Source organism: Anabas testudineus, chromosome 5 (assembly GCF_900324465.2).
Source record: "Anabas testudineus chromosome 5, fAnaTes1.2, whole genome shotgun sequence".
Classification (NCBI taxonomy): Eukaryota; Metazoa; Chordata; class Actinopteri; order Anabantiformes; family Anabantidae; genus Anabas; species Anabas testudineus.
This window is the reverse complement of record NC_046614.1, coordinates 3,585,809-3,611,875: the sequence shown is the minus strand read 5'-3', so window position 1 is coordinate 3,611,875 and position 26,067 is coordinate 3,585,809. Positions and strand designations below refer to the sequence as shown.

Genomic DNA, 26,067 nt, shown 5'->3' with positions numbered 1-26,067 from the left:
ATTAAAACACTCAAAATTTGATTAAAGAGGTGATCATCACTTTTATATGTTCAAGTGCATAGTGTGGAGGATATCACAAGGCCTTGAGGCAATCAGATGTAAAACACAATATTTGTGAGTGTTTCAAGTTGTCATCGGTCAGATTTGACCCGAACACAACAGGAGGGTTAAGGCACAATAAAAAAAATCACATCACACATAATTAATATTTTAACAATTAAAATTGTGCCGAAAAGAAGCAAATACAGTAGTTATTGTAATTACTAATAATATATATTTTTATTATCACATCAATACAATAAAGTTTGCAGAAAGTCTGCTTCTTTGAACTTGATAAATTGGAAATTTAAACAGCTTCCAGACTACCTGGGAATGTGGCTGTTAAATCAGAAAGTGCAGTAAAGTCTGGACATTTGGATTCAGCGTGAGAGTATTCTAGCATGCTGACATTATCATTTACCTCAACGCACCACTGTGCCTAAATACAACCTCATATGTAAGGAAAAAGTAATTATTCACTACTCACTAGGTGTAGAAAATTATTAGTGGCCATGTGAGAGAGGGTACTGTAAATATTGTGCATTTAAATCATGTTAAATGCCCAATCTTTGACACCTGAAGTTCTTTCTGACCTTGTACAAGAGGGAAGGACAGTCTGACTGTTTCTTACCAAGACATCTGTCTTGGTAAAAAAGTAAAGCTGAAATTGTCTGTGATTCTGTTTTACTTGTTTCAGTGAACTAGAGAAGAGAAACACTAGCATGCAGAGAATAACAAAGCCTGTTGCAGATTTTATAGGATTATCGGCTACAAAGTCTGCAGATGTTTAGAGGATGTCCAGAAATTTGCATAGTGCATCAAGGCACATAAATTGGGGCTATTGATTTGTTGCAATTGTCTTGGCCCCACATATACTGTAGCTGTATATTTACCCAGCCCTCTGCATAAGCACTGTGTTTTGCCCTTTTTATCTACTCAAGTGTCTGTGCTCCTGCTGCTCTCATGTCACAGTGCTGAAATGAAGCCTTTCCTCTTTGTCAGCACATATTACAAGTCAATTAACTATCTCACTCACTGCATGGATTCTCTGCTGACTCGGCGCTCTGCAACCTTGATTGGCAATTAATTTTTAAAGTGCGTTCATGGGTTATGGTGATTTCCTCAATTTTGAGGTACCATGTCGACCTGTGACTGTAACTGTGTGTTCATTTTCTTTCTTTCTCCCATTGTCTGTGCTACTGTAAAATTGTGTCTAGTATTATTTGCCTAATGGGGGTTTAATCCCTAAGTGGTCTCTTTCACATCCAATCTGATGTGGCTCCACAGTGCTTGCATGTTAAGCTTCTTTTTCACCCCCTCCTCAGTAGGATTTCTAGACAAAAAAGGCAGACACAACTATTTATCAGTCTTCCTTTTTTCTTATAGTATGTTTTGAATGATTTTATTTACAGCTTCTCTCTTTAATTTATTGGATACCTGAGCCATTTTGGCATGCTAGTCATATAGTTCAAACACCATCATTTCAATCCAGCATGTAGGTACTCAATTACAAGCTTGGATTTGGTCACCAGGTTTCCCTCAGCCTTTCTGGTGCACTGCATCTAAAACACACTTCTCTCCATCTCAAGCTGTATCTCGTTCACTCTTAGAACAGACTTCTTTCTTAAAAAGAATCTTCTTCAAATATAAGATGGATAGTGAATTACTATAGTCCAGTCTAGAAACAAATGCATTAAGTAGCGTCTAGCATCACTTTGAGACAGGATGCTCCTAATTTTAGCAATAGTCCTCAGGAGTAAGAAGGCAGTTCTAGAGATGTCTTTTATGTATGATGTAAAGGAGATATCGTGTTCAAAGATGATGATGAGATTCCTCACAGTATTACTTGAGGCCAATGCTAGGGCATCTAAAATAAAAATATGATTAAACATCCGGTCTCTGGGGTTTTTAGGACTAAACATAATAACCTCTGTCTTGTCTGAATTTAAGAATATAAAATAAGAGGACATCCAGGTCTTTATGTCTTTTAAGCATGCTTGAGGTTTAACTGTTTGATTAGTTTCTTATTGTTTCATAGATAAATATTGCTAAGCATCATTTACATAGCAATGGAAATTTATATTCCCTAATAATATTGGCACCGCAGTAGCTCAGGTGGTAGAGCAGTCAAGTGAGGCACCGCAAGAGAGGTAAGCGCTCAGGTTTGCTGGTGCGTCTCCGCCGGCGCGGATTACGCACTGCGCTTCCCGGAATATTCCTCTCCAACGTGCGCTCACAAATTGACGAAATGACACTGCTGCTGAACATAAATAGGGACTTTTCCACGTTCTGTGTCCTGTGCTTTACGGAAACTTGGCTGTGTGACCTCATACCGGACTCTGCGCTCCAGCTGAGTGGATTTCAACTTCACAGAGCGGATAGGCACACGGAGCTTTCAGGTAAACGAAAGGAGGTGGAATCTGCTTTTACATCAACAGCGGCTGGTGCAACGACATCACCGTGCTGTCTCAGCACTGTTCCCCCGACCTAGAGGCTTTCATCATCATCTGCAAACCCTTCTACTCACCCCGTGAGTTCTCCTCATTCATTCTTGTCGGTGTTTACATCCCGCGTGCGTGAGGCGCAGCTGGCTGACATAATTCTGAATGTGGAACGAACAAACCCGGACGCCTTGGTTATTGTCTTAGGTGACTTTAACAAAGGTAACCTCTCCCACAACCTCCCCAAATTCAAACAGTTTATTAAGTGCCCGACCAGAGAAGAGAATGTGCTGGACCACTGCTACGCACTGCACTGGGGCAGTCAGACCACATCATGGTCCACTTGATTCCGGCATACAGGCGAAATTAAAACTCTGCAAACCTGCTGTGAAGACAACGAAGAAGTGGACCAGTGATGCTGTGGAGGAACCACGGCAGTGTTTTGACTGTACCGACTGGGACGTTTTCAGAACTGCCACTAACAGTCTGGACGAATACACGGATGCTGTGACGTCATACGTCAACTTCTGTGAGGATAGCATCATCCCATCACGCACCAGGGTGAGTTACAACAATGACAAACCCTGGTTTGGAGTGCAGCCTCTTTGGCTCTCCGATGGAGATGAGTCAGCCTACAGGAGCGAGATGGACCGTCTGGTGTCATGGTGCAGCTTGAACAACCTGAACGCTCAACGCTCTCAAGACAGTGGAGATGATAGTGGATTTCAGAAGAGACCCAGCCCCCCTCCAGCCTGTCATCCTCTGTAACACCCCGGTCACCTCTGTTGAGTCCTTCCGTTTCTTGGGCACCACCATCACCCAGGAGCTCAAGCGGGAGCAGAACATCAGCTCCCTCACCAAGAAGGCTCAGCAGAGGCTATACTTCTTGCGGCAGCTGAAGAAGTACAACCTCCCAAAGCAGATGTTGACCAACTTCTACACTGCCATTATCGAATCCATCTTCACCTCCTCCATCACAGTCTGGTTTGCTGCAGCCACTGCCAGGGACAAGGCCAGGCTGCAGAGAATCATACGCTCTGCCGAGAAGGTGATTGGCTGCAGCCTTCCATCACTCCGGGACCTGTACGTCTCCAGGACCCAGAGATGTGCATCCAAGATTGTAGCTGATCCCTCTCACCCTGGCCATGCACTATTTCAACCTCTCCCCTCTGGCAAGAGACTCCGGTCCATCAGGACCAGGACCTCGCGCCACAAGAACAGTTTCTTCCCTGCTGCTGTCAGCCTGCTGAACAGTTCCCCAATTCCCCCCAGATAACCTCTGCACAAATCCCACCCTCCCAACCGACTGTGAATATACGTATTTATGTCTTTCATCTTTACGCAGTGAGCTGTCGTGAGGCGTGAGCGGTGTTGGTTTCTAACGTAGTTCATGATGGAGAATAGCTGCTCACATACGTATGTGGAGCCGAAGATCGACAGGACTTAAAATGCAGATTTCTTCGTGTTTATGTAGGTGTCGGGGATGAATTCCATGTTTCAAACACGAGTTTTTCGGTCTTGTAAGGTTCTCAGTATCACGCTATTTGTGATTCTGTATTAGATTAAATACTTATAATTTATTTTCCCAAGCCACGCGGAGCCGCAATATAAGGATGAAAGAACCGCATGCGGCTCCGGAGCCGCAGGTTGCAGACCCCTGGCCAAAGCCTTTCATGAATCCACTATGTAAATCAGACTTAGCCTTTCTACCATGCTGTTTTCACAGGGATTGTGTGGAACCGTTCACTGGCCAGCTAGCCAGAAGGCATTTGTTCCGGCGAAGTTTCATGAAAAAATGCAACAAGGCATGAGGTACAAAGACAGAGGAGTGAGATCTGTGGTGCATGTCTGCCAGACAAGCCTGGCAACAAGAAAAGAGAGCACTGTGAAAAATTTAACCACCCGCTGCTCCACAGAGTAGCACTGGTAGAGACAGAGCAAATTAGCCAACCATCTTGCCTGTGGGAGAGATGGGAGCACGGCCTTGATTGAACTTGAGTGGTCTTTGTGTTAGATGAATTATGGAAACAGACTAGTTTTTTCGAAAACTGCCGAGCAGGAGATGAAGTGCAAGTATCATGCAGTGGGGTTATATCAAAGTTTTATTTGTGAATGCGGAAGCCCTCAAAATTCACTCTGAAGTTGTTCTGCTGTAGCAAGGGGAGCAGGGCCTTTGGGTGGGACAAGACAGAACACTGCTTTAGGATACATGTTTTGATCATAACAGGGATGCACTTCAGGGCTGTGTACAGGAGACAGCAGTTTTTGACTGAGGGCAAACAGTGCCAACAAAAAACAATTTAAAACCCTTAAATTTATTATGTGAAGACACAGAATCATCCCAGAACTTTATAATTTACTGTTTGAGTATACTGTGTGTGAGGCACTAAGTGATGCAAAAAGCTAAGACTTTTTGATGGGGAATGCTATCAAAGCTTGAGTACCCTACAGTTAAAGTTAGATAAAATATTATACATCAGTATGTTTATCCCATTAGGGTCCCACTTACATTTCCTTTGTGTCCAGCCCATACAGTGTATAGTTTAATAGATACAACTTTACTGTCATCGTGCAGTGTGCAAAAAAGATGTCAATAAAATGCAATTAGCGTCTAACCAAAAGAGAAAAATGTCATGTTTGACATGGAGAACAGCTATATAAAAGACTCTATGGCTGGTGTTGGTTAGTGCCTCCTGGATGAGAGAGTGTGGGAGCTGTACTTGTCATTAGCAATCATTTGAAACTAAAAACAAAACAAAAAGTAAATAAATAATTGAAAAAAATTGTGTCCCCACACTTTTGCATTTTACTGCAACTCAGGGTGATAAGACTTTACGTAGCAGGGCTAATTGATCATGCTAAATCCACACCCCTCCTAAGTACAGTGACAAAATGAGCTAAGCAATGTTACAGCTCAGGACAGGTATATTGATCTGTCATTATAGCGTGGAGCCAGATGCATCTGCAAATTACATGAGCTAAACTCAGTCAACATGAAGTTAATCACATACACAGGACTGGAACCTGTCCTACGGCAGCAGTTCCTCAGATGTACAGAAAATGAAGTGAACCTGTTTAGTCTAAGCTCTCCAGGCCACTGTGCCAGTTTGTAATTCAACACAGAATGTAAATTTATCTGGTGACAAATTTAATGAGCAGCTGTTTGACTGAAATGCCAAACTGAAGGGAAATGTGAATCAGGTATGATAGTCCAGGATTAAAAAAGGTCTGGAATGGAACTGAAAGTTACAGTGTAACAGTAATGTACAAAACAAAACAATTAACTCATAGAGGTTCCTCTCATGGTTAATGTATCTGTATATTCAGAAAATCTAACCACCTGCAGTCCAGCCTTTCTCATCAGTCAGTAGTTACAGTGACACTCCCACTTACCATGATGGACCACACCTTTCAGACCATGGATGATAGGGTCAACAGCAGGATTGTCCTTTCCTCCCACCTGACAAAAACACAAAGAAAGATCTAAATTTACATATTTATAAAATTGTCAATACTTGAAATTGAACTTCTACTAAATTAATTTGCATTTAATTTTTGTATATAGTATAGTATATAATTAACAAAATATATATTCACATGGATAATCAAACATTACTTTTGATAACACTGTGTGTGGTGCATATATAAATGAATAAATATGCTTATAAATGTGTATTTATGATCTAAAAATGAAAAAGTAGTTAAAGTCTGCAGTTAAAATCATGTCTTACAGAAGTTGTTACTTCACTCTTGTAACTTTGCTAACCTGGTAAATTACATCCTACTAATTACATGATAGTTATCCGGTAACTGTTCCACATTTGCAACCATTCAGTGCAAAACAGGTTTCACACTTTGAAGAAATACCTGGTAATGTTGCCAAAAAGTTACTGTTATTGAGGTAAAAAAAAAAGTCTGAAATTTTAATTATTTAAGGTAGATTTTCTGTGTCTTCTATCTCTATCTTGATATTAGTAACTTCATAAAATTATTCTCTTAATAAAACATGGTATAATGAAAGTTATGGTTAATTATTAGTAAATCATTTACCATAATAGCAATATTTTCTAGTTTAGTAATTTAGTGAACTTTGTGTCTAATCACACCCTGGATCTTATTGACATGTGGTGGACATATGGTGTTGAAATTGATCATTTAATAGTTTTTCCCCAAAACCCTCTTTTATCTAACCATTTTTAAATAACATTCGAATGTACTGTACTGAACTTTACTTCACCTAAGAAAACATTTCACTACAGTAGATGTTTATCTGAAAATGCTGTTGAAATTTAAATTTAGGGAACTGATTCCATTTTTTTTTTTTAGAGCCATGTACCAACACAGAGGAGGCAGTCATCTTAACTTTACTCCAGTACAAGTTGATTATCTTGTTGATAATACTGCAGCCTCACTCCGAACAATTGCACCAGCATTGTATCAGCAAGGATGGCTGTCAATAGAACATTATATAGAAATAAGTATAAAAAAATAATATTTAAAATGGCAAAACACAAGAGTCAAAAAACAGTCCAAAACACCAAACCACCCCTCAATAATTATTAATTTGAGTGTTTTCTGATTTGCTTAAACGTCTGCTAAAAAGCTAAAAACCACAAGTTTTATTATATAGGAATGTAGACGCGGTTTGCCAAAGTAAGTCAAATGACATGCTCTGTATAAAGAACTCTGCCTTTTTGCACGAGAATAGCTTTCTATTTAAATATATGTAAGAAAGGGAACTGGGTATGTTTGAATGGCATGTTGTTAAAATGACAGAAAATCACTGTCATTAAGTACATTGAAGGATGACAAGCAAGATTGGCAGCACAGACAGAAGCTGTATTATTGTCCACTTGCTTATTATGCTAAACTCATATAAAAAAAAATGAAGAAAGAAAAAAAAAAAAGAGTAATTTTGAATATAGAGATACATGTGGGTGTGTTGGCCCCACAATAGAGGATTTTCAGGTGGAGTTTGGGTCTGACAATTGGGGTGGTGTTCCCAGTTAGAGAAAGGTCTGAACTTGTTTTCTGGCCAAATAACCATATAGTGCAAGAGATTTGCAGACAAAATCTTAATGCTACTGGCTGGCTCAGATTCTCCCTGATTTCAAAATGACTTGGAATCCTGCAGGGTGAAAAGAATTGTGATGAGCTTTTTTCCTCCTTTTTTGTTTATCTGTGCAAAACAGCACACACAAGCACTACTGCCAACAATGATCCACCCTCTTGTTTGATTTGCTCTGCAGACTGTGGTGTTCCACATTTTTAAAATTGGTTAAGATTTTTTTTTTTATTCTCTAGTGTGCAACAGGCTTTTAGGAGAACAGCTAAGAACGGCACAGTGACCTTCTCTTTCAAGGAGGCAAATAATTCATGCTGAAGGATGGTGACATGTTCCATGTAAGTTTAAATCATTAAAATTCACCACCAGTATTACAAGAAATACTGCTGCAGCTTTAATACAACCTGCCATTTGTAAATAAGATGCTGCATTGTCACCCATGGTGACTCTGCAGCAATATAGTTAATATAGGGCAATATACTTAAGGTTTTTATTCATTCATAACATGCAGTTTGGCACATTTCAACCGCTTCTTTTTCTTTGGGGCCATAAAAAAACCCCAGCATTTGGAGAACCCAAAAATTTCCTAGACTTAGACATAGACATTTTACACTGTCTTTCAGTCCAACTTGAAAAAAAAAAACTTGAGCTGAGGCCCAGAGAATGTAGTAGTGTTTCTGTGTATAATTGATGTGTGACTTTCTCTTTGTCTAATAAAGTTCCAGGTTGCGTTCCTGGTTGCAGTAGTGGACTGTGTTAAGTGTCAGTGGTTTTCCAAAGAAGTCCTGAACCTGAATTTAAGAAATAAGGAAGTAACTTAAGGGAAGTATAAAATTGTTATTTGTGACAATCTTACAGTCTCTAACTTAGCCGTAACACATACACATTGTGTAATCATTTGAAAAATCAGAAGTTGGTAATAACTGAAACGGCAAGAAAGACCATATTCGACACAGAAAGTGAGTGAATGTGTGAGTAAAGCTAGAGAAATCAAGAGAAAGAAAGACAGCTATGGAGACGCAGATAATGAATGACAGAGAGACAACGAGGAAGAGAAAAAGAAAGAATAGAGGGAATTAGCGTTTCATCATTAATGTTTATCTCTGAAACCACACAGGCTTGTCCCCCGAGATCCTCAGCCACCAGGGTTCTCTCTATATTCTCTCTCCCTCTTTAAATTCTCCATCTCTTGTTCTTTCTCCTCATTCTTTCCACAGATCTATCTTCCTCTTTCTCTCCAGGGACAGACTGCTGCAGTGACAAATCAGATAAAAAAGAAACTGTGCTTTGATGTGACATGCCCTTATATTTCTCTCTTCTACCAGTTTTCTCTCATCACCTGTCCCTTCCCCCCTGTCATTCATCCTACATGCCTCACTATCTAGCCCCCTCCTTTAACTTTCTACACCTCCTTCTGTGTCTTGATGATGACCCATCTCTTCCCCTCACCTTTGTCAGTGCTAACTGCAGATGAATCAGTGACATAATAAATGTAATGGTTGGACTCAGACAAGACACAGTGGAGTGCAGTTAATAATTGCTGGAGAAAACAAATGAACAAATTGTGAACTCAACTCAACTCAACTCAACTCAACTTTATTTATAAAGCCCTTTCAAAACAGCCTTGGCTGACCAAAGTGCTGTACACAGCTAGTCAAAAGAAAAACAAGCTGTAAAGACAATATTTAAAAACAATGAATAATAATAAGATAACAATAAAAACAAAAGAATAAAACAAAGGAACAAACACAGAGTCTTCATGCTGAATTAAAAGCCACGGAATAAAAATCTTCAAGTCTAAGTCTTTAAGTAAGTTTTAAAAATGGACAATGAAGGTGCCTGCCTAATGTACAGTAATAGGTCATTCCATAATTTGGGTGCTGCAACGGCAAAAGCTCTGTCCCCTCTAGGCTTCCTCCTTGACTTCGGTACTGTCAGGAGAAGCTGGTCAGCTGACCTGAGAGACCAAGAAGGAGCATAGGGGAGCTCAGCATGATAAGTGGGGGCAAGACCGTGTAAAGATTTAAAAACAAATAAAAGCATTTTAAAATGAATTCTAAAATGCACAGGCAACCAGTGGAGAGGTGCCAGGATGGGAGTTATGTGCTCCCTTTTTCGTGCCCCAACCATGAGATGAGCAACTGCAGTTTGGACCAGTTGAAGACGTGCAAGGGAATATTGATTTACACCAAATTAGAGTGCATTACAGTAATCCAGCCAAGATTTACTGTAATAAAGGCATGGATTACTGTTTCAAAGTGCTGCCGTGTAACGAAAGGCTTTACCTTAGCCAGCTGTCTAAGGTGGAAAAAAAAAACAGACTTTACAACTGCACTAATTTGACAATCCAATTTAAGATCACAGTCCATCTTAAAACCTAAGTTTGACACAATCTGCTTCTCAAACTGTGCCAAAGGGCCAAGGTCAACCAGGGAGGGTTTACCGAAGCCATTTGGACCGATCAACATCACCTCGTTTTTTTTATCATTAAACTTTAAAAAACTTAGGGCCATCCACTCCTTAATGTCATTAATGCAAGACAGAAGTGATTTAATGCAGAGGTCATCACTTTTCTTCAGTGGCATGTAGATTTGACTGTCATCAGCATAACGAAGATGATTCAGAACCAGCAAGGTTCACACTTTTGGCTCTGTCCGCCAGATAGGACCTAAACTATTCCAAGGCAGTACCATGAATGCCCACCAGATGCTGCAGCCATGATAGTAAAATATTATGGTCCACAGTATCAAAAGCAGCAGTTAGATCCAGCAAAACAAGGATCACAAAATCACCAGCATCAATTGCCAGGAGAATGTCATTAAAAACCTTTAGCAATGCTGACTCTGTGCTATGCAGGGTTTTAAAACCAGATTGAAAATCCTCTAAAAGATTTTGCCCAACTAAAAAAGATTTCAACTGTGCATAAACAATTTTCTCTAGGATTTTAGAGATAAAAGGCAGCTTGGAGATGGGCCTGAAATTAACCAACTCAGTGTGGTCGTGCCCTGGTTTCTTAAGCAGGGGTTGTATCACTGCATGTTTGAAATTTGCCGGGACAAAACCTGAAGTCAGGCTGCCTTTTATAATGGACAAAACCAACTGCCCTATACTGGGGAAAACCTCTTTAAGAAAATGAGGAGGGAGAGCATTTTTGAAAGGTATTCTTTTTTTTAGCATCTTTAGCAGTATTTTGATACTGATGCCAACAACCCTTTAGAATTTGAAAGGAGACCTGCAGACCATCCTCCTTCCACCTGTGCTCAGCTTGTCAACACTTTTGCCGAACTTCACGAGTCCTGCTGCTGAGCCAAGGCTCAGATTTAGCTTTAGGCAACACAGTTTTTAATGGGGCCACAGTGTCCAGTAGGGCGCAACAGGAGGAGTGAAACCAGGAGCTGAGTTCCTCTGTTGTAACGTCAACAGTCGTGCCAGAAGGAGGATATAGCTGGTTAAAGGCATAAGAGAACTGTCCAGCAGTGGAAGAATTAAAAATCCGACACAGGTGAGCAAGAGCAGGCGATTTAACTGCTGCACAGGAAAAGTCAGCATCAAATAAAATGGACAGGTGATCAGAAAACACATTAATGCAGGTCTTTAAGCTTGACAGAGACAAGCCATGGGAGAGAACCAGATCTAATGTATGTCCCTGATTGTGTGTGGGACCAGCCACGCATTGTACCAGATTAAAAGAGTCAATAATGGCTAAAAAGTCTCTCACCAGCGGTTTGTCAATGCAACACACGTATATTAAAATCACCAACAATGAGGACACGATCATAGTTTGGCATAATTTCAGCCAAGAATTCAGAAAATTTAAAAAAATCCTTGCTGTATCTGGGAGGTCGGTAGATGACAGCGAACATTACTGGATCAGAGCGACCCACCTCAAATAGAGTCGCCTCAAAGCTGGAAAGTGAAGTAGACAAAACACGCTGTTTACATCTAAAATCTTTTTTAAAAACAGTCGCTGTTCCACCTCCACGGCCCGACGTCCGCGGGGTGTTGAAGTAGGAACATCCAGTCGGTAAAAGTTCGACAAGAGCGCTGCATTCACGAGCACCGACCCAAGTCTCTGTCACACAGAGGAAGTCCAATCCATGGGAGCAGAAGAAATCCTTCAGGATAAAAGTTTTGTTAGTCAGCGATCTGGCGTTCACCAGGCCGATTCTGACTGGGCTTTGTGGTTTAGGGCAGGAGAGCCGAGGAAGCGCCCTCGGGTTACGGGGGTTTACTCCGCGCTGGCGGGGCCGAGGAGGCTGGAAGATCTCATCACTACCTGCAACAGGTGTCAGGGAGGCTCCGATGGGGTCCAGGAAACGCCAGGTTACAACGAAGGGAGGGTGCAATCCGTGTCCCGCTCGGGAGGAACAAGGGAAGCGAGCCAGGCAGGTCTTCAGCTTCACCAGCTGACCACTGCGTTTACTGCGGCGATGTTTTCGCCGAGAGAGAAGAGCTGAGGCCTGTAACAGGTGAGTTGGAATTCCCAACAGGAGCGGCGGCAGAGTTTTTTGTCCACAATGATTCATATATACGGAGATCCTTAACATTTTGTTGGAGATTCAGAAGGAACTGACGATTATAAACCAGCAGAGACTCAGTCTGTAGAGATCCAAAAGCCAGAAAATAGATTAATACCAATATTAATGCGAACATGGGACGAGCAGCCACAAACACCGGCGACATCTTTAAATGCCCAAACCTTCCGTGAAGGAAGACGTGGAGAAAGTAGATATCGAAAAAATAAGTGCTGTTCTTTACCTTATAGTTTTATATTTAACAAAGGAATATATTGTCTTAATGTCATTCTGACAGTCAAGGATGATGAAATGTCATCTCAAGGCACTTTACAGTGTTCAAGGTTTGGCCTTACAAAATATTACTACATACAGAATTATATAGAAAACAACAATACAAACATACACTCCAAAAAATTAAACACACACTTAATCAACACTGAATTATTTTTTTATTTTGTCATCATGTTCCAGATTTGTATTATTTTACCTGAAAGCAAACATTTTAGGCTTCCCTTTCTATAATTTTGTATTATAATAACATACCTTTGTTAATTAAACTAATGAACAGAAGATATTTAAGGTTAACTACCTCAATTAAATAATATTATATTGACTTGTAATAGTATAATTACAGACTAATGTGTTAAAGTACATATGTAGAAAACAACATGTGATTACTATTTAGGTTAACTAATGTTTAGTTTGTCAGCAGGTTCCACACAAATGACTTCAGTAGACCTAACACATTTTTTTTTTCATTTTCTTTATTTACCAGCCTTACAGTGATTCAATGAACATTTTAGTGTCACTTGGTCTAGAAATGCTAAACATAAACATTTATAGCAACATATAAGAATTACAAGCATATCAGACTTTACTTTTAGATGGAAACAAGATCTAACAATGCAAAGTTTTATCAGCTATGAACAGTAATAATTAAATAACTCAATTGAGTTTCTTTTTCTGTTGTGACATGGTCTTTGCAGTTTAAACATAATGGCTATTACTTAAGTTTTAGAATGTTCCCCTCCAAGACAACCAGTGTTTGTGAGGGATCACAAATGCTGTTGCAGAATGGTTTGCAGTTGAGTTAAGAAGTTAAGATCCAAAATAATTTTGCCTGTTCTACTACATATTAGACATCTGACACAATAAAGAAATGTTACTGGAATATAGCAGGATAGCATAGCTGCTTATTTATAAAGGTCGTAAGCATCTGTACCTTAGTCATTAATTGAGCTTCCTACAGAAAGATCTTCTAAAGCAGTTCAATGAGGGCTTTCAGTTCCTGAGGACTAGTAACTGACCTGCAGTGCTTATGTTAACGTCTGACATGGACAGGCAATATCTACCAAGTCACAGAGCACATCGACACTCTTGATTACTAGTCCAACAATATCTGAAGTGGTGGCATCACCTCCTGAAAACTGCACAAACCAAGGACAGAGACGCTGTGCCATCTTGGTCATTTACACAGAGAAAATAAAGGAGGACAAAACCAAACAATGAAATTCCCAACAGATTATAACATTCCAAAGGTAAAATTGTGCATTGCAGAAAAACTGCAATACACGCTCTGAAATTAACACAATAAAGAAGTTCTGGGTGGTACTGTAATATTCTAGGAATATAATTGTATGGTATGGCCACACTGTACAGTTTTAATTGTATTCGGTTTAATGCAGATTACAATTTCTTAGATACTGAATAAAATATTAGATGCACATATTACATGTTATGATATGCATTTGTGTCAGGACAAGAGTAAGTAAGTCAACAGCAACAGCAACGTCAGCTTTTATTTGCCTCTACTGTGCAACAGTTCTGTGAGTAAAATACTAACGTGCTCACAATTATGTTACTGTGGAATTTTATCATGCTAACATGTTTTTAATAAAAAGTATGCATATAGTGCTGTTAATGCTAATGGCAATATCTTTAGTTTTGCAGATATTTGATCCCAAACCAAAACATTGGACAAATTAAAATGTTGGCCTGAATATGGCTCAGAGTATCAAGGTTACATGAGAATGTGGCAGGATTGTCCTTTGAATTTCAATCAATACAAAAACCAACCATCAACCAATAAATAATTAACCAGTATTTAACACTTTATGGTATGGGCACAAATCACATAGTTTACAGTTTAACTTGTGCATAACTTTTGAGTTCAGACATCAATCAGTGTAAGATGTGTTGTGCATTTTGCTCACCATTAACAAATGATCAAGTCACTGTGGCCTTATATGATCAGTTAATAGTCACCATCATCATTTTTAATATTGCAGAGATATTAAGCACACATACTGTATGATTTGTTCAGACCTTTCACTCAAAAAAACTGCAACAACTACTAAGATTACATTTACATTTTACATTTAGTCATTGGCAGACAATTTTATCCAAAGTGACTTACAAGTGAGGCTCAAGGCAAGATTACCCACCTGGCCTTGCTCAAAGAGAACGCTTGGGTCTTAATTCAGGCAGAAAATATGACTCAGTTCTGTTGACTGTTTCATAAAAAAGAAAAAATACACAGTTTCTGTTCATCATAAAAACTTTGCCTTTTAGAGTTTTATGATTTTCTGCATTAATTTGTCATAAAATGTTAACTGATCTTCATCTAAATATGACGTGGCTTAAATAATAATTGTTCTTGTCTTTATTGAGAACAACCATAAAAACCTTATAGTAATGGTGGTGTGATGATGTGAATGACGAACCCTCAGAATTAATTACTGCACATGGTTCGGGAGGAATTTTAGACCATTCTTCCTGCCAGAACTGCTTTAGCTCTGTCATATTCTTCGGATGTCTCGTGTGTGGCTTTCTTCAAGCCAGGATGATGTTTTCATGATGATATACAGTGCCCTTTTTATGCTAGATGTAGTGTTGTGGGTTCTTTCCAAATAGTTCAATATAGTTCCATCAGTCCACAAAACATTTTTGCCAATACTGCTGTGGAGTATCAATGTGTTGTTTTGCAAACTTCAGGCATTCAGCATGTTCTTTTTAGTAAGCAGCGGCTTCCTTCTTGGTGTCCTGCCATAGACACCCTGCTAGTTCAATGTTTTACCTACTGTAGACTCATGAACACAGATGTTAGCAAGTTCCAATGATTAACTCTTTGGCTGTCACTCTGGGCTGTTTCCTTACCTTATTGAGTGTTTGTTGTGCTTGGGATCATTTTGACTGGCTTGCCAACAAGTTTAGTAGCACAGTCCCAAGTGTCTCCATTTGTAGACTGAACTGTAGACTGGTGAATTTCTATAGTCTCTGACATCTCTCACTTTTATGTAAGTCAACAATTCTTCATCGTAGATCCTCTGAAAGGTTCTTATGGCAAAGCATGGCTAACATAAGCATGTTCTTATTGGGTGGAGCAAACTCAAAATGTGTTCCACAGGTTGACATACTTTTTGTCACCGTTTTTGTACATTCTGTTGTCTGCCATTTTGGTCTGTACTCATCTATGGTCCCCTTTCTCATTTCAGATACCACACATCCTCTGCATGTTCCTGCTCCTCAACCTCCATGCACCTTGTTTGTCAGGAGTTTAGTAGGACCAATAAGAAGGCCGAAGCAATCCACTCAGTTCAGTGAGTTTATTGTGACACACAAACAAAAACAACAGAGAAACCATCAGCTGAGCCGTGAACACAGTCTTTTCTTGGATTAAACACAAAAAGGAGTCCATAGGAATACCTGGAGTAATCAACGTCCTTGAAACATACAGAGTCCAAACATGAAGCTCCAATAGGAAATCCACACATAATCCAAAGCAACAATCCATAAAACAAAGTCCACATCCATCGAGTACCTTAAGTCCTGCACACAAGGCTGTAATGAGAGGCAAAAGCAGAGTCTGTTTCTTGTCTCAATTCCACAAACGATCTGCCAACAAGTCTGTGGAACACTGCAGGTAAAAAACCCTCCCGTGCACAACAGGTGCAATCAATCAGCTTAACGAATGACAAGCTGCAGCACGAACACCACACCGCCCGGAAATGGGACCTTCAAAATAAGAGGCCAGACTGAAAGGTAGGCGGCGGATCCTCACATTGTTAGCCATCATCTGGTTCACCTGTGTCATTGTCTCCACCTCATCACTACATAAGCCACTCCACAAACTCTGCTCCCCTGTCAGTTCGTCATCTTCTCTAGGGAGACTGCATCTGTTTGTCTGAACCCGTTAATCCTGGACTGTACGTATCTGTCTTCCTGCCTGCTAGAGCAGTCGATTTCAGAGAGTTGCAGGCACAGGCACAGGCAAAGGCAATCAGGTGTCATGAGCAACAGCTGGAAGGCCTTTCTCTGCAGCTTCAGTATCTTTCACTCCAGCAAAGATCGGATACCTCACCATCGGCGGCTGCCGCCCGTGAGCCACATCTTCCTCCACCTGAACGGTTTTCTGGTGATCCAGAGGCATGTGCATCGTTCATCACCCAGTGCACTCTGATATTCGCTCTGCAGCCGTCCTCATTTCCATCGGAGGACTCACGGATCGCCTATATCATCTCACTGCTGTCAGGACCGGCTCGACAGTGGGGAACGGCGGAATGGGACCGGCGTTCTCCTATTTGCTCCTCAGTCCAAGCATTCACGGAGGCCATGAGGAAAGTCTTCAACTGCGCAGCGCCTTCCAAAGATGCCTCACGCCGGCTGCTGCGTATAGCTCAAGGGGCTCGGACCGTGAACGATTACGCCGTGGATTTCCGCACGGTGGCAGCACGAAGTAAGTGGAATGAGGACGCACTGTTTGATGTATTTTATCAGAGCTTGTCTCCGACAATCAAGGATAAACTGGCTACCACAGACTTACCGGACACGTTAGACGATCTGGTGGACCTCGCTACCCGGGTGGATCTCCGACTGCGGGAACGGATGGAAGAGCAACAGCAGGAGAGCGCAGTTCGCCGTCTTCCTCTCCCAGCTCCTTTCTCCTCTACTCCTCCACCCTGTCTCCACAAACCGGCAGCCGATCCAGATGCATGCCCGGCCCCGGCGGGTGATGCCCCAGAACCTATGCAGCTGGGCCGGTCCCGTCTGCCTCCCGAGGAGCAGCAGCGTCGCATTAAAGGTAACCTGTGTCTATACTGTGGTTCTGCGGGACATTACTTGAACAGGTGCCCAGCAAAAGACGGGCCTCATCAGGGACAGTGAGGGTCCTGGTGAGCCGAACCTACAGACTGTCTTCTCCCTCACGTCCGACCATGCATGCCTTGATATGTGGGGATTTCTAGTCTGTCCGTCTCCCAGTGTTTATTGATTCAGGGTCTGACGCCAACTTTTTGGATGAGGATGTCGGTAAACAGCTGGGGGTGGAACTGGTGTGCCTTTCTGAACCGCTACAAGTCAAAGCCATTGATGGCCGACTTCTTCCTACAATCACACACCGGACCCAGCCTGTGTCCAGCACAGTTTCAGGTTACCATAAAACCAACATCACTTTCCTTATTACTAAATGTCCACAGAATCCTGTGATCTTGGGCCACCCCTGGCTTTGTAAACATCGCCCCCACATTGACTGGGCCACAGGTGCCATCCTGGGGTGGCACCCCAGGTGTGCATCATCATGTCTGTCGTCGGCCTCCAATGCGGTTTCCAGAGGTGATTCCTCCTCTGATTCATATCCCCGCTTGAACTCCGTTCCCTCTGAATACCTGGACCTGAAGGAGGTCTTCAGTAAGCCCCAAGCTACTGCTCTGCCACCACACAAACCATATGACTGCACCATAGAGCTTCTTCCAGGGTCGATCCCACCCAGAGGTCGTCTTTTTTCCCTTTCATCCCAGGAACGGCTGGCTATGGAGAAATATATGGCAGAATCTCTTGCAGCCGGAATCATTAGACCCTCTTCCCCACCAGCGGGTGCAGGATTCTTCTTTGTTGGTAAGAAGGACGGAGGGCTTCGTCCCTGCATTGACTATAGAGGCCTCAATGACATCACAATAAAAATCAAATATCCACTCCCGCTCATCTCCTCTGCCTTTGAGCTCCTTCAGGGAGCCACGATCTTCACCAACTAGGCCTGCAGAACGCAAACCACAGGGTGAGGATCAAGGAAGGGGACGAATGGAAGACCCCCTTCAACACCCTGAATGGGCATTATGAATACCTGGTGATGCCATTCGGGCTTACTAATGCTCCAGCTGTATTCCAGGCCCTAGTCAACGACGTGCTCCGAGACATGGTCAATAACTTTGTGTTTGTGTACCTTGATGATATCCTCATCTTTTCTAAGGACCTGCAGGAGCATGTAAAGCACGTTCACATGGTCCCAGAAAGACTCTTAGCTAATGGACTTTTTGTGAAAGCGGAGAAATGTGCTTTTCATGTGTCATCCACGACCTTCCTCGGATACATGATCTCACCTGATCACATTGAAATGGATCCAGGAAAAACAAAGGCTGTCCTCGAGTGTCCCACTCCCACCTCCCGGAAACAGCTACAACGCTTTCTGGGGTTTGCAAACTTTAACAGGCGATTTATTCGCAATTATAGCTCAGTTGCCTCACCACTCCACCAACTGTCCTCCAACCAGTCCTAGTTCATCTGGACCACCGAGGCTGACAAAGTCTTCCGTGACCTCAAACACCGCTTCACCTCAGCTCCTATCCTCACTATCCCTGACCCCAATTTGTGGTTGAGGTGGATGCCTCAAGTTCCTCAAGTGGGAGCAGTCCTTTCTCAAAGGTCAGTGTTAGACAATAAGTTACACCCCTGTGCCTTCTTTTCCAGAAAGCTGCTTCCTGCAGAATGTAACTACGATGTGGGCAAGAAAGAATTGCTGGCCATCAAGTTGGCACTGGAAGAGTGGCGCCACTGGCTGGAGGGGAGTGAGCAACCTTTTGTGGTCTGGACCGGCCACAAAAACCTGGCATATCTCCGTTCTGCCAAGAGGCTTAACGCACGGCAGGCTCGGTGGGCACTGTCTTTCACCCAGTTAAATTTCTCCATCGCCTACTGGCCAGGGTCCAAGAATATCAAAGCTGATGCCCTGTCCCGCCAGTTCCCCGACACTGAGGATTCTGAGCGAGCGGATCTCATCATTCCTTCGTCCTGCTTTGTCAGTGCTGCACGCTGGCCCATAGAGAAACAGGTAGCTGATGCAGCCGCCAATCTCCCTGTTCCACCTGACTGTCCTTCCCACTGTCTGTTTGTTCCTGATGCTCTCAGGTCGAAGGTCCTGCAGTGGTCCCATTCTTCTCATCTCGCCAGTCATCCTGGGTCTGATAGAACTCTAGCCATGATCAAACAACGGTTCTGGTGGCCAACTCTCTACGCGGATGTCAGGGACTTTGTTGCTCCAACAGAGTTCCTGCTGGGCTCCTGCACCCACTGCCGATTCCTCGCCATCCTTGGTCACACCTCTCTCTGGATTTCATAACAGGCCTTCCTCCATCTAAAGGTAACACAACTATACTCAATGTTGTTGATAGATTTTCTAAAGCTGCACACTTTGTTCCCCTTCCTAAGCTGCCCTCTGCCAAGGAGACAGCTGAGGTCATGCTGTCACAGGTTTTCCGGCTGCATGGTCTTCCATCCGACATTGTCTCTGACAGAGGCCCCCAGTTTGTGGCGAGGTTTTGGAAATACTTTTGCCGACTCCTGGGGGCTACGGCCAGCCTCAGTTCTGGGTTTCATCCCCAATCAAACGGTCAAACCGAAAGGATGAACCAGGAATTGGAAAGGACCCTCTGCTGTCTCTGCTCGAAAGAACCCTCCACTTGGTCAAAATCCCTTCTCTGGGCAAAATATGCTCACAATTACCTTCCCTCCTCAGCAACTGGATTCTCACCATTCCAAGCAGCCTATGGTTATCAACCTCCGCTTTTCTCATCCCAGGAGCAAGACTCGGACATACCCTCTGTTCAGGCCTTCAGCCCCCCAGTACACCCCAGGATAACGTGTGTGGATGTCCACTCGTGGTCTGCTGCTGAGGGTGGATTCAAGGAAGCTGGCTCTCCGCTTTGTGGGTCCTTTTCCTGTCTCCAAGATTGTCAATCCGGTGGCTGTGACACTCAGGCTCCCTAGGACCCTCTCTCACCTCAAGCCTGTTCGGACCAGTCCTCTGGCTCCCGCCTCCGTGCCCCCTCCGCCCGCCCGGCTCATTGGTGGTGCGCCGGCCCTCACTGTCCGCCGTCTGCTCCGTTCACGGCGGGCGGGGGCGGGGTCTTCAGTATCTGGTTGACTGGGAGGGGTACAGTCCTGAAGAGCGTTCCTGGGTTCCTGCTCGGTCCATCCTGGATCCTGCTCTGGTGCGGTCCTTCCATCATGCCCATCCTGAGCAGCCTGGTGGGCCGTCCGGTGGCAGTCATTGAGAGGGGGGTTCTGTCACCGTTTTTGCACATTTTGCGCTGTACTTATATATGGTCCTTTCTCATTTCAGATACCACACATCCTCTGCATGTTCCTGCTCCTCAACCTCCATGCACCTTGTTAGCCATCATCTTCTCTAGGAAGACTAGAGAAGATGTCTGAACCCGTTAATCCTGGACTGTACGTATCTGTCTTCCTGCCTGCTAGAGCAGTCAATTTCAGTTATTACCCTGTGTTGATGGACTTTCTTGCCTGTTAGTGCAGCGCCCTTAGTGTACACCGTTTCTTTGTTTATATATACTGCCTGCTGAATAAAGAAATAAAATAGCAGGTTTTTTGTGTTATTACTTTAGGCACATTATATTTGTTAATACTCTTGATTAAGATGAAGATACAATCATATTTTATTACATTTATGAAATTAATGCAGAAAACCATAAAATTCCAAAAGGTTCATAGCAGTAGTCTGTTTGTGCCTAACTGATAAATTCAAGTCCAATATTCCCTCTCTTTTAGTCTTTTTAGTCTGGTTTTTGGTCTCCACCAATAAACCAGGATCAAAGTACGGGTGCTGGTCATATAATTAGAATATCTTCCAAAAGTACATGTATTTCACTAATTCCATGAAGAACTAAAAGAAGAACTAAACTAATGAAGAAGAACTAAAACTTGTATAATGTATAAATTCATTCCACATAGACTGATATATTTAAAGTGTTTATTTCTTGTAATTTTGATGATTAGAACTGACAACTAATGAAAACCCCAAATTCAGTATCTCAGAAAATTAGAATATTACTTAAGACCAATACAAAGAAAGGATTTTTCCACACTCTAATCAGCTAATTAACTCAAAACACCTAACAACAGTCTAGTTCTTTAGGCTACACAATCATGGTCAAGACTGCTGATTTGACAGTTGTCCAAAGGCATTGACAACTTGCACAAGGAGGGCAAGACACAAAAGGTCATTGCAAAAGAGGCTGGCTGTTCACAGAGCTCTGTGTCCAAGCACATTAATAGAGAGGCGAAGGGAAGGAAAATATGTGGTAGAAAAAAGTGTTCAAGCGATAGGAATAACCGCACCCTGGAGAGAATTGTGAAACAAAACCCATTTAAAAATGTGGGGGAAATTCGCAAAGAGGGGACTGCAGCTGGAGTCAGTGCATCAAGAACCACTACGCACAGACATATGCAAGACATGGGTTTCAGCTGTTGCATTCCTTGTGTCAAGCCACTCTTCAACAACAGACAGCGTCTGAAGCACCTCGCCTGGGCTAAAGACAAAAAAGGACTGGACTGCTGCTGAGTGGTCCAAAGTTATGTTCTTTGATGAAAGCAAATTTTGCATTTCCTTATATCAGGGTTCCAGAGTCTGGAGGAAGAGCGGGGAGGCACAGAATCGACATCGCTTGAGGTCCAGTGTAAAGTCTCCACAGTCAGTGATAGTTTGGGGTGCCATGTCATCTGCTGGTGCTGCTCCACTGTATTTTCTGAGGTCCAAGGTCAACACAGGTGTATGTGGACGTTTTAGAGCACTTCATGCTCAGAAAATTTGAATATTACCTAATTGCTGCTGACCAACTTTATGGAGATGCAGATTTATGGAAATGCAGATTTCATTTTCCAACAGGACTTGGCACCTGCACACAGTGCCAAATCTACCAATACCTGGTTTAAGGACCATGCTATCCCTGTTCTTAATTGGCCAGCTGGTCTGACCTTAACCCCATAGAAAATATGGGGGTATTGTGAAGAGGAAGATGCGACAACAATGCAGTACTTAGCTCAATAAGTATTGGCCAAGATTTCTAAAAATCCTCTGATCCTTCTGAGATACTTGAATTTGGGGTTTTCATTAGTTGCCAGTTCCAATCATCAAAATTAAAAAAGAGCTAAACATTTGAAATATATCAGTCTGTGTGGAATGAATGAATATATTATACAAGTTTCACTTCTTGAATGGAATTAGTGAAATACATCAACTTTTTGATGATATTCTAATTATATGATCAGCACCTGTATACTATAGCATTTCATTACATGCATGGCATTTACTCTCACCACACACTGTCACAAAAAATGTGGCACCCTTGAAGAAAACACGATATCGACACAAAACTGCTACTTCATTGGTTATGTACTTACATATGTATGTAGCCAATCAAGCGCTCAAAATACAAGGTTCTTTAGTAGTTTTAAGTTGTCTTCACCTGCAAAAGGGAGATGGTGTGATTAACTGATGAAATCAGAACTATTTTTTTTAAATTAGTTCTGGGGATTGATTGATTGATTTATTGATTTGTTAGACACATTTTGTCTTTGCAATTACTATACCTGGTCATTATAAAGGTCTCTCAATGGTTAGTTCATGATAATAATAAGCTTTTATTGTATTGTATCTTTTATTACTTTAATTACTGTAATATTTATTTATTATTGCAACAGAAAAGAAAGTATAAGCAGTAACATCACCAGCTTTGCAGAAGCAGCAGTACTACAGTGTCAGTATGGTTTGCAGTGAGAAAGGTCCATAGACTGTATATTACATTATGAGATATTTTTTCAGTATGTGTAACAAGCTTGGCTGGACTTGGAATTACTTAATGTCGACCAACCAGATCATTTAGCTAAAATGGCTTTTAGCTGAAATTAATGTTAGCAAACTAACATGAGTAAGATCCACCTGCTCTCTAAACCTGCACAAATATGCCAAAAAAATTATATTTTGAATAATAAAAAAAAAAAAAAAAAAAAAAGCTGGTAAAATAATTCTCTTCTTACCTCTTCTAATTCAGATATTGTAACAGTTCAGTCCGCGTCTTGCCGAAACTAAATTTGAAATGTCCATGTACAATGCGCATGCCCAGTTGCTCTTTTTTCTTCTTCTTCTTCTGTGAGCTGATCAAGAAGCTGTAATTAATTACTGTCACCTTCTGGATACCAGGAGAATTTAACTTCTAATTTGTCTAAATGGTTTGTGGGTAGTCTTCATAGTACATGTTGGTAGAAGTAAAATTACACATATTTACATGGACTTTATTAGAAAAAAGTATTTTTAATCAAAAAACATGTTACATTTAAATTAACTGAAAATAAAATATACATATACACATACAAGTGCACAAGCCCGCTAGTGAATTTTTTTGAGTGTACTTCATTCTTAGACCTACACTAAAGGACGCTTTCAGTCATTCTGAAAGGACATTAAAGGAAATTATACCTACTGGTTACATTGTGATATGGTAGATTGTGCAGATTTACACAATGTAAAGATTAACAGGACTAAAAGTCAAGTCACTACTAGTTCCATAATTTAACTAGATTAACTCTGGGTACAAGACTGGTGACCTGTCCAGGGTGTACCTCGCCCAATAACAGCTCACATTGGTTCCAGCACTTCTGCAACTTAAAAAAAAAGCAGTTTGGATAATGGATGGCTGAATAGACCGGACAGCACGGTGGACAAGAAAGACCCCGGTTCGATTCCACCCAACTAGTGGAATCAAACCAGGATCTTTCTTGTCCAGGGTGCCCGTTCTGTGTGGAGTTTGTATGTTCTCCTTGTGTCTGTGTGGGTTCTGGCTTCCTCCCACCTCCAAAGACATGCATGTTAGGTTAACTGGAGACTCTAAATTGCCCATAGGTGTGAATGGTTGTCTGCCCTGCAATGGGCTGTCCAGGGTGTGCCCTGCCTCTCAGCTCAAGCACTCCTGTGACCTTGAGTGGACAAACATAAAAATGGATGGATGGATGAACAGATGGACTTTGGGTACATTCCACATTTTCCTTGCATCTACTGCTTGTAACTTAGTCCTTTTGACAAATGATAAAAGACAAAACAAGACATCTCCTTTTAGAAAATAACATTAAAATAACATACTTTCCTCTGAACCCTCATCTGCAGATGTCTGTTATGATGCTAACAACCCAACTGGATCAGCTGTCAGTCAGATGTCTGAGTCATGTGTAGGCATTTGTTGGTTTAGTAATTAAGTTATTATTTGCCTATATATGCATTGTCCAAATAACCCTTAAGACAGAACAATGAGACATTTTGAAAAGACAGATCATATATATGATATATATAGCATATATATTTGTACTTTTTCAGTATTCTGTTATTATTCAGTAGCCTCATCTAATTTATGTTTAAAATGTGTTATATAATTTCGTAGAAATTGTTTATTAGCCCAAATGTTTTAGGCTAAAGTAAATATATCAAACCATACCTTATTTCTACCATACACACAAGTCTAAAAAGGACAATAGATAATTAAAATGTGTTAAAGTGTGATGGCACACCTGAAACTAAATATAAAAAATAATCTAGAGAGAGTAAATTGTTTTTTATATACTTTGGTATAAAACTGCACAATCACTAACAGGTTCTCAATAAAGAGATGTGTCTGATCTGTAAAAGGCAGGTCTCCTATATTGTTTCTCCTCTTTCCTCAAAGATCCCTCCTCGCTCCTCAGAGCAGAAATAACAGCTCTGAGACATTCATTATCTGGTCTGGTATGACTTCCAGGTCAAGTTAAGGGTCAAGAAATTATTAGTTAAAAGATCTAATTGTCATTCTTGGAGCTAGACTATAGGGTATTTGAAAATATTTCCAATGAATTTACCTGTCCAAAGAGTTTGGGACGTCGAGTCATTTAAACAGGAGGGGTTGACTAGTAGAAGTAGAATAAAAAACACAGAGCATTTTCTAGAGTAGATTCATAATACTGTAGAGGGATCAAATCTTAATGTATATTCTGAGATATAGACTTAATGAGACTGGACCATCTGCTGATCCTTAGACCTAAGGCTAACACCATGTTGAACCATCCTTTTTAACACCACTGTGTCAATCAGTGAATCATATCTTTCTCTCAGTAAATACCATGTATTCACATTCCTCTATGACAGATAAGCTAGCTGATAATAAAATTAATAAATACATATATTTTTTAGGTTATTTCAGTGCTTTTTATCCAGTCATTTCAAATAACAGATGTAGAAGCACTTGAAAGGATAAGTATCAAAGGGCAAAACTATTCTTCCTGTCAGCTTTACAGATACATTTACTCTTCCAAAGCTGGTTCTAAAAATATAACTCCTGTATGGATAATTCTTATACAGTGATCAATAAAATTACTTAAAATGTCACTTTATTATTAAATTATTAAAACCACAGCTCCATCCGCTGTTTTTATTAAATCGATCGATGCCAAGAGAATGAGGATGTTTAAAAATCGCATCTTAGGTTGTTATTTTCTTCCTTCCTGCTCTCTGTCATTGTCTACTTAGGTTGTTTTGTCAGTAAGCAAGAGTGCGAATGAAGATATGGAGTTTACAGTCTGAGAAAGTTCTTCTTCCATTCTCTTTGTTCTTTTTTTTACTTGCCTCTCATTCCACCCTATAATATCAAAGAAGGTGCTGATGGCCTAAAATCACATGAAATGAGACCCAGTGGGATTCTTGTGTTAACTGAAGGAACAAAGAGTAAAAAGTTGAATGGATGTTCAGTGTGATTTGCATCCCTCGGGCCTCGGTTTTGCTTCTAGCTGAGGCTGTGGCAAACAGTGGAGGCATGCAATGCTGTAAATAAGCAAATAAAAAGGCAGTAATAGCTGTTTACAGCTACCATCTATTTCAGTAAGCGACTATATGTTTAATGCATGACACAGAAGCAAC

The 26,067-nt window shown here is 41.3% G+C and overlaps 1 protein-coding gene across 1 annotated transcript in view; it reads right to left on the bottom strand.

Annotated features, from left to right (window-relative positions):
• The window catches only part of LOC113151697 (receptor-type tyrosine-protein phosphatase gamma-like), a 353,442-nt gene that overhangs the window by 79,447 nt on the left and 247,928 nt on the right, over positions 1–26,067 (bottom strand). Inside the window, exon 6 of the mRNA XM_033325969.1 lies at positions 5,874–5,940. Within this exon, the coding sequence (XP_033181860.1) occupies positions 5,874–5,940 (67 nt within the window). The remainder of the gene's footprint in view (positions 1–5,873; positions 5,941–26,067) is intronic.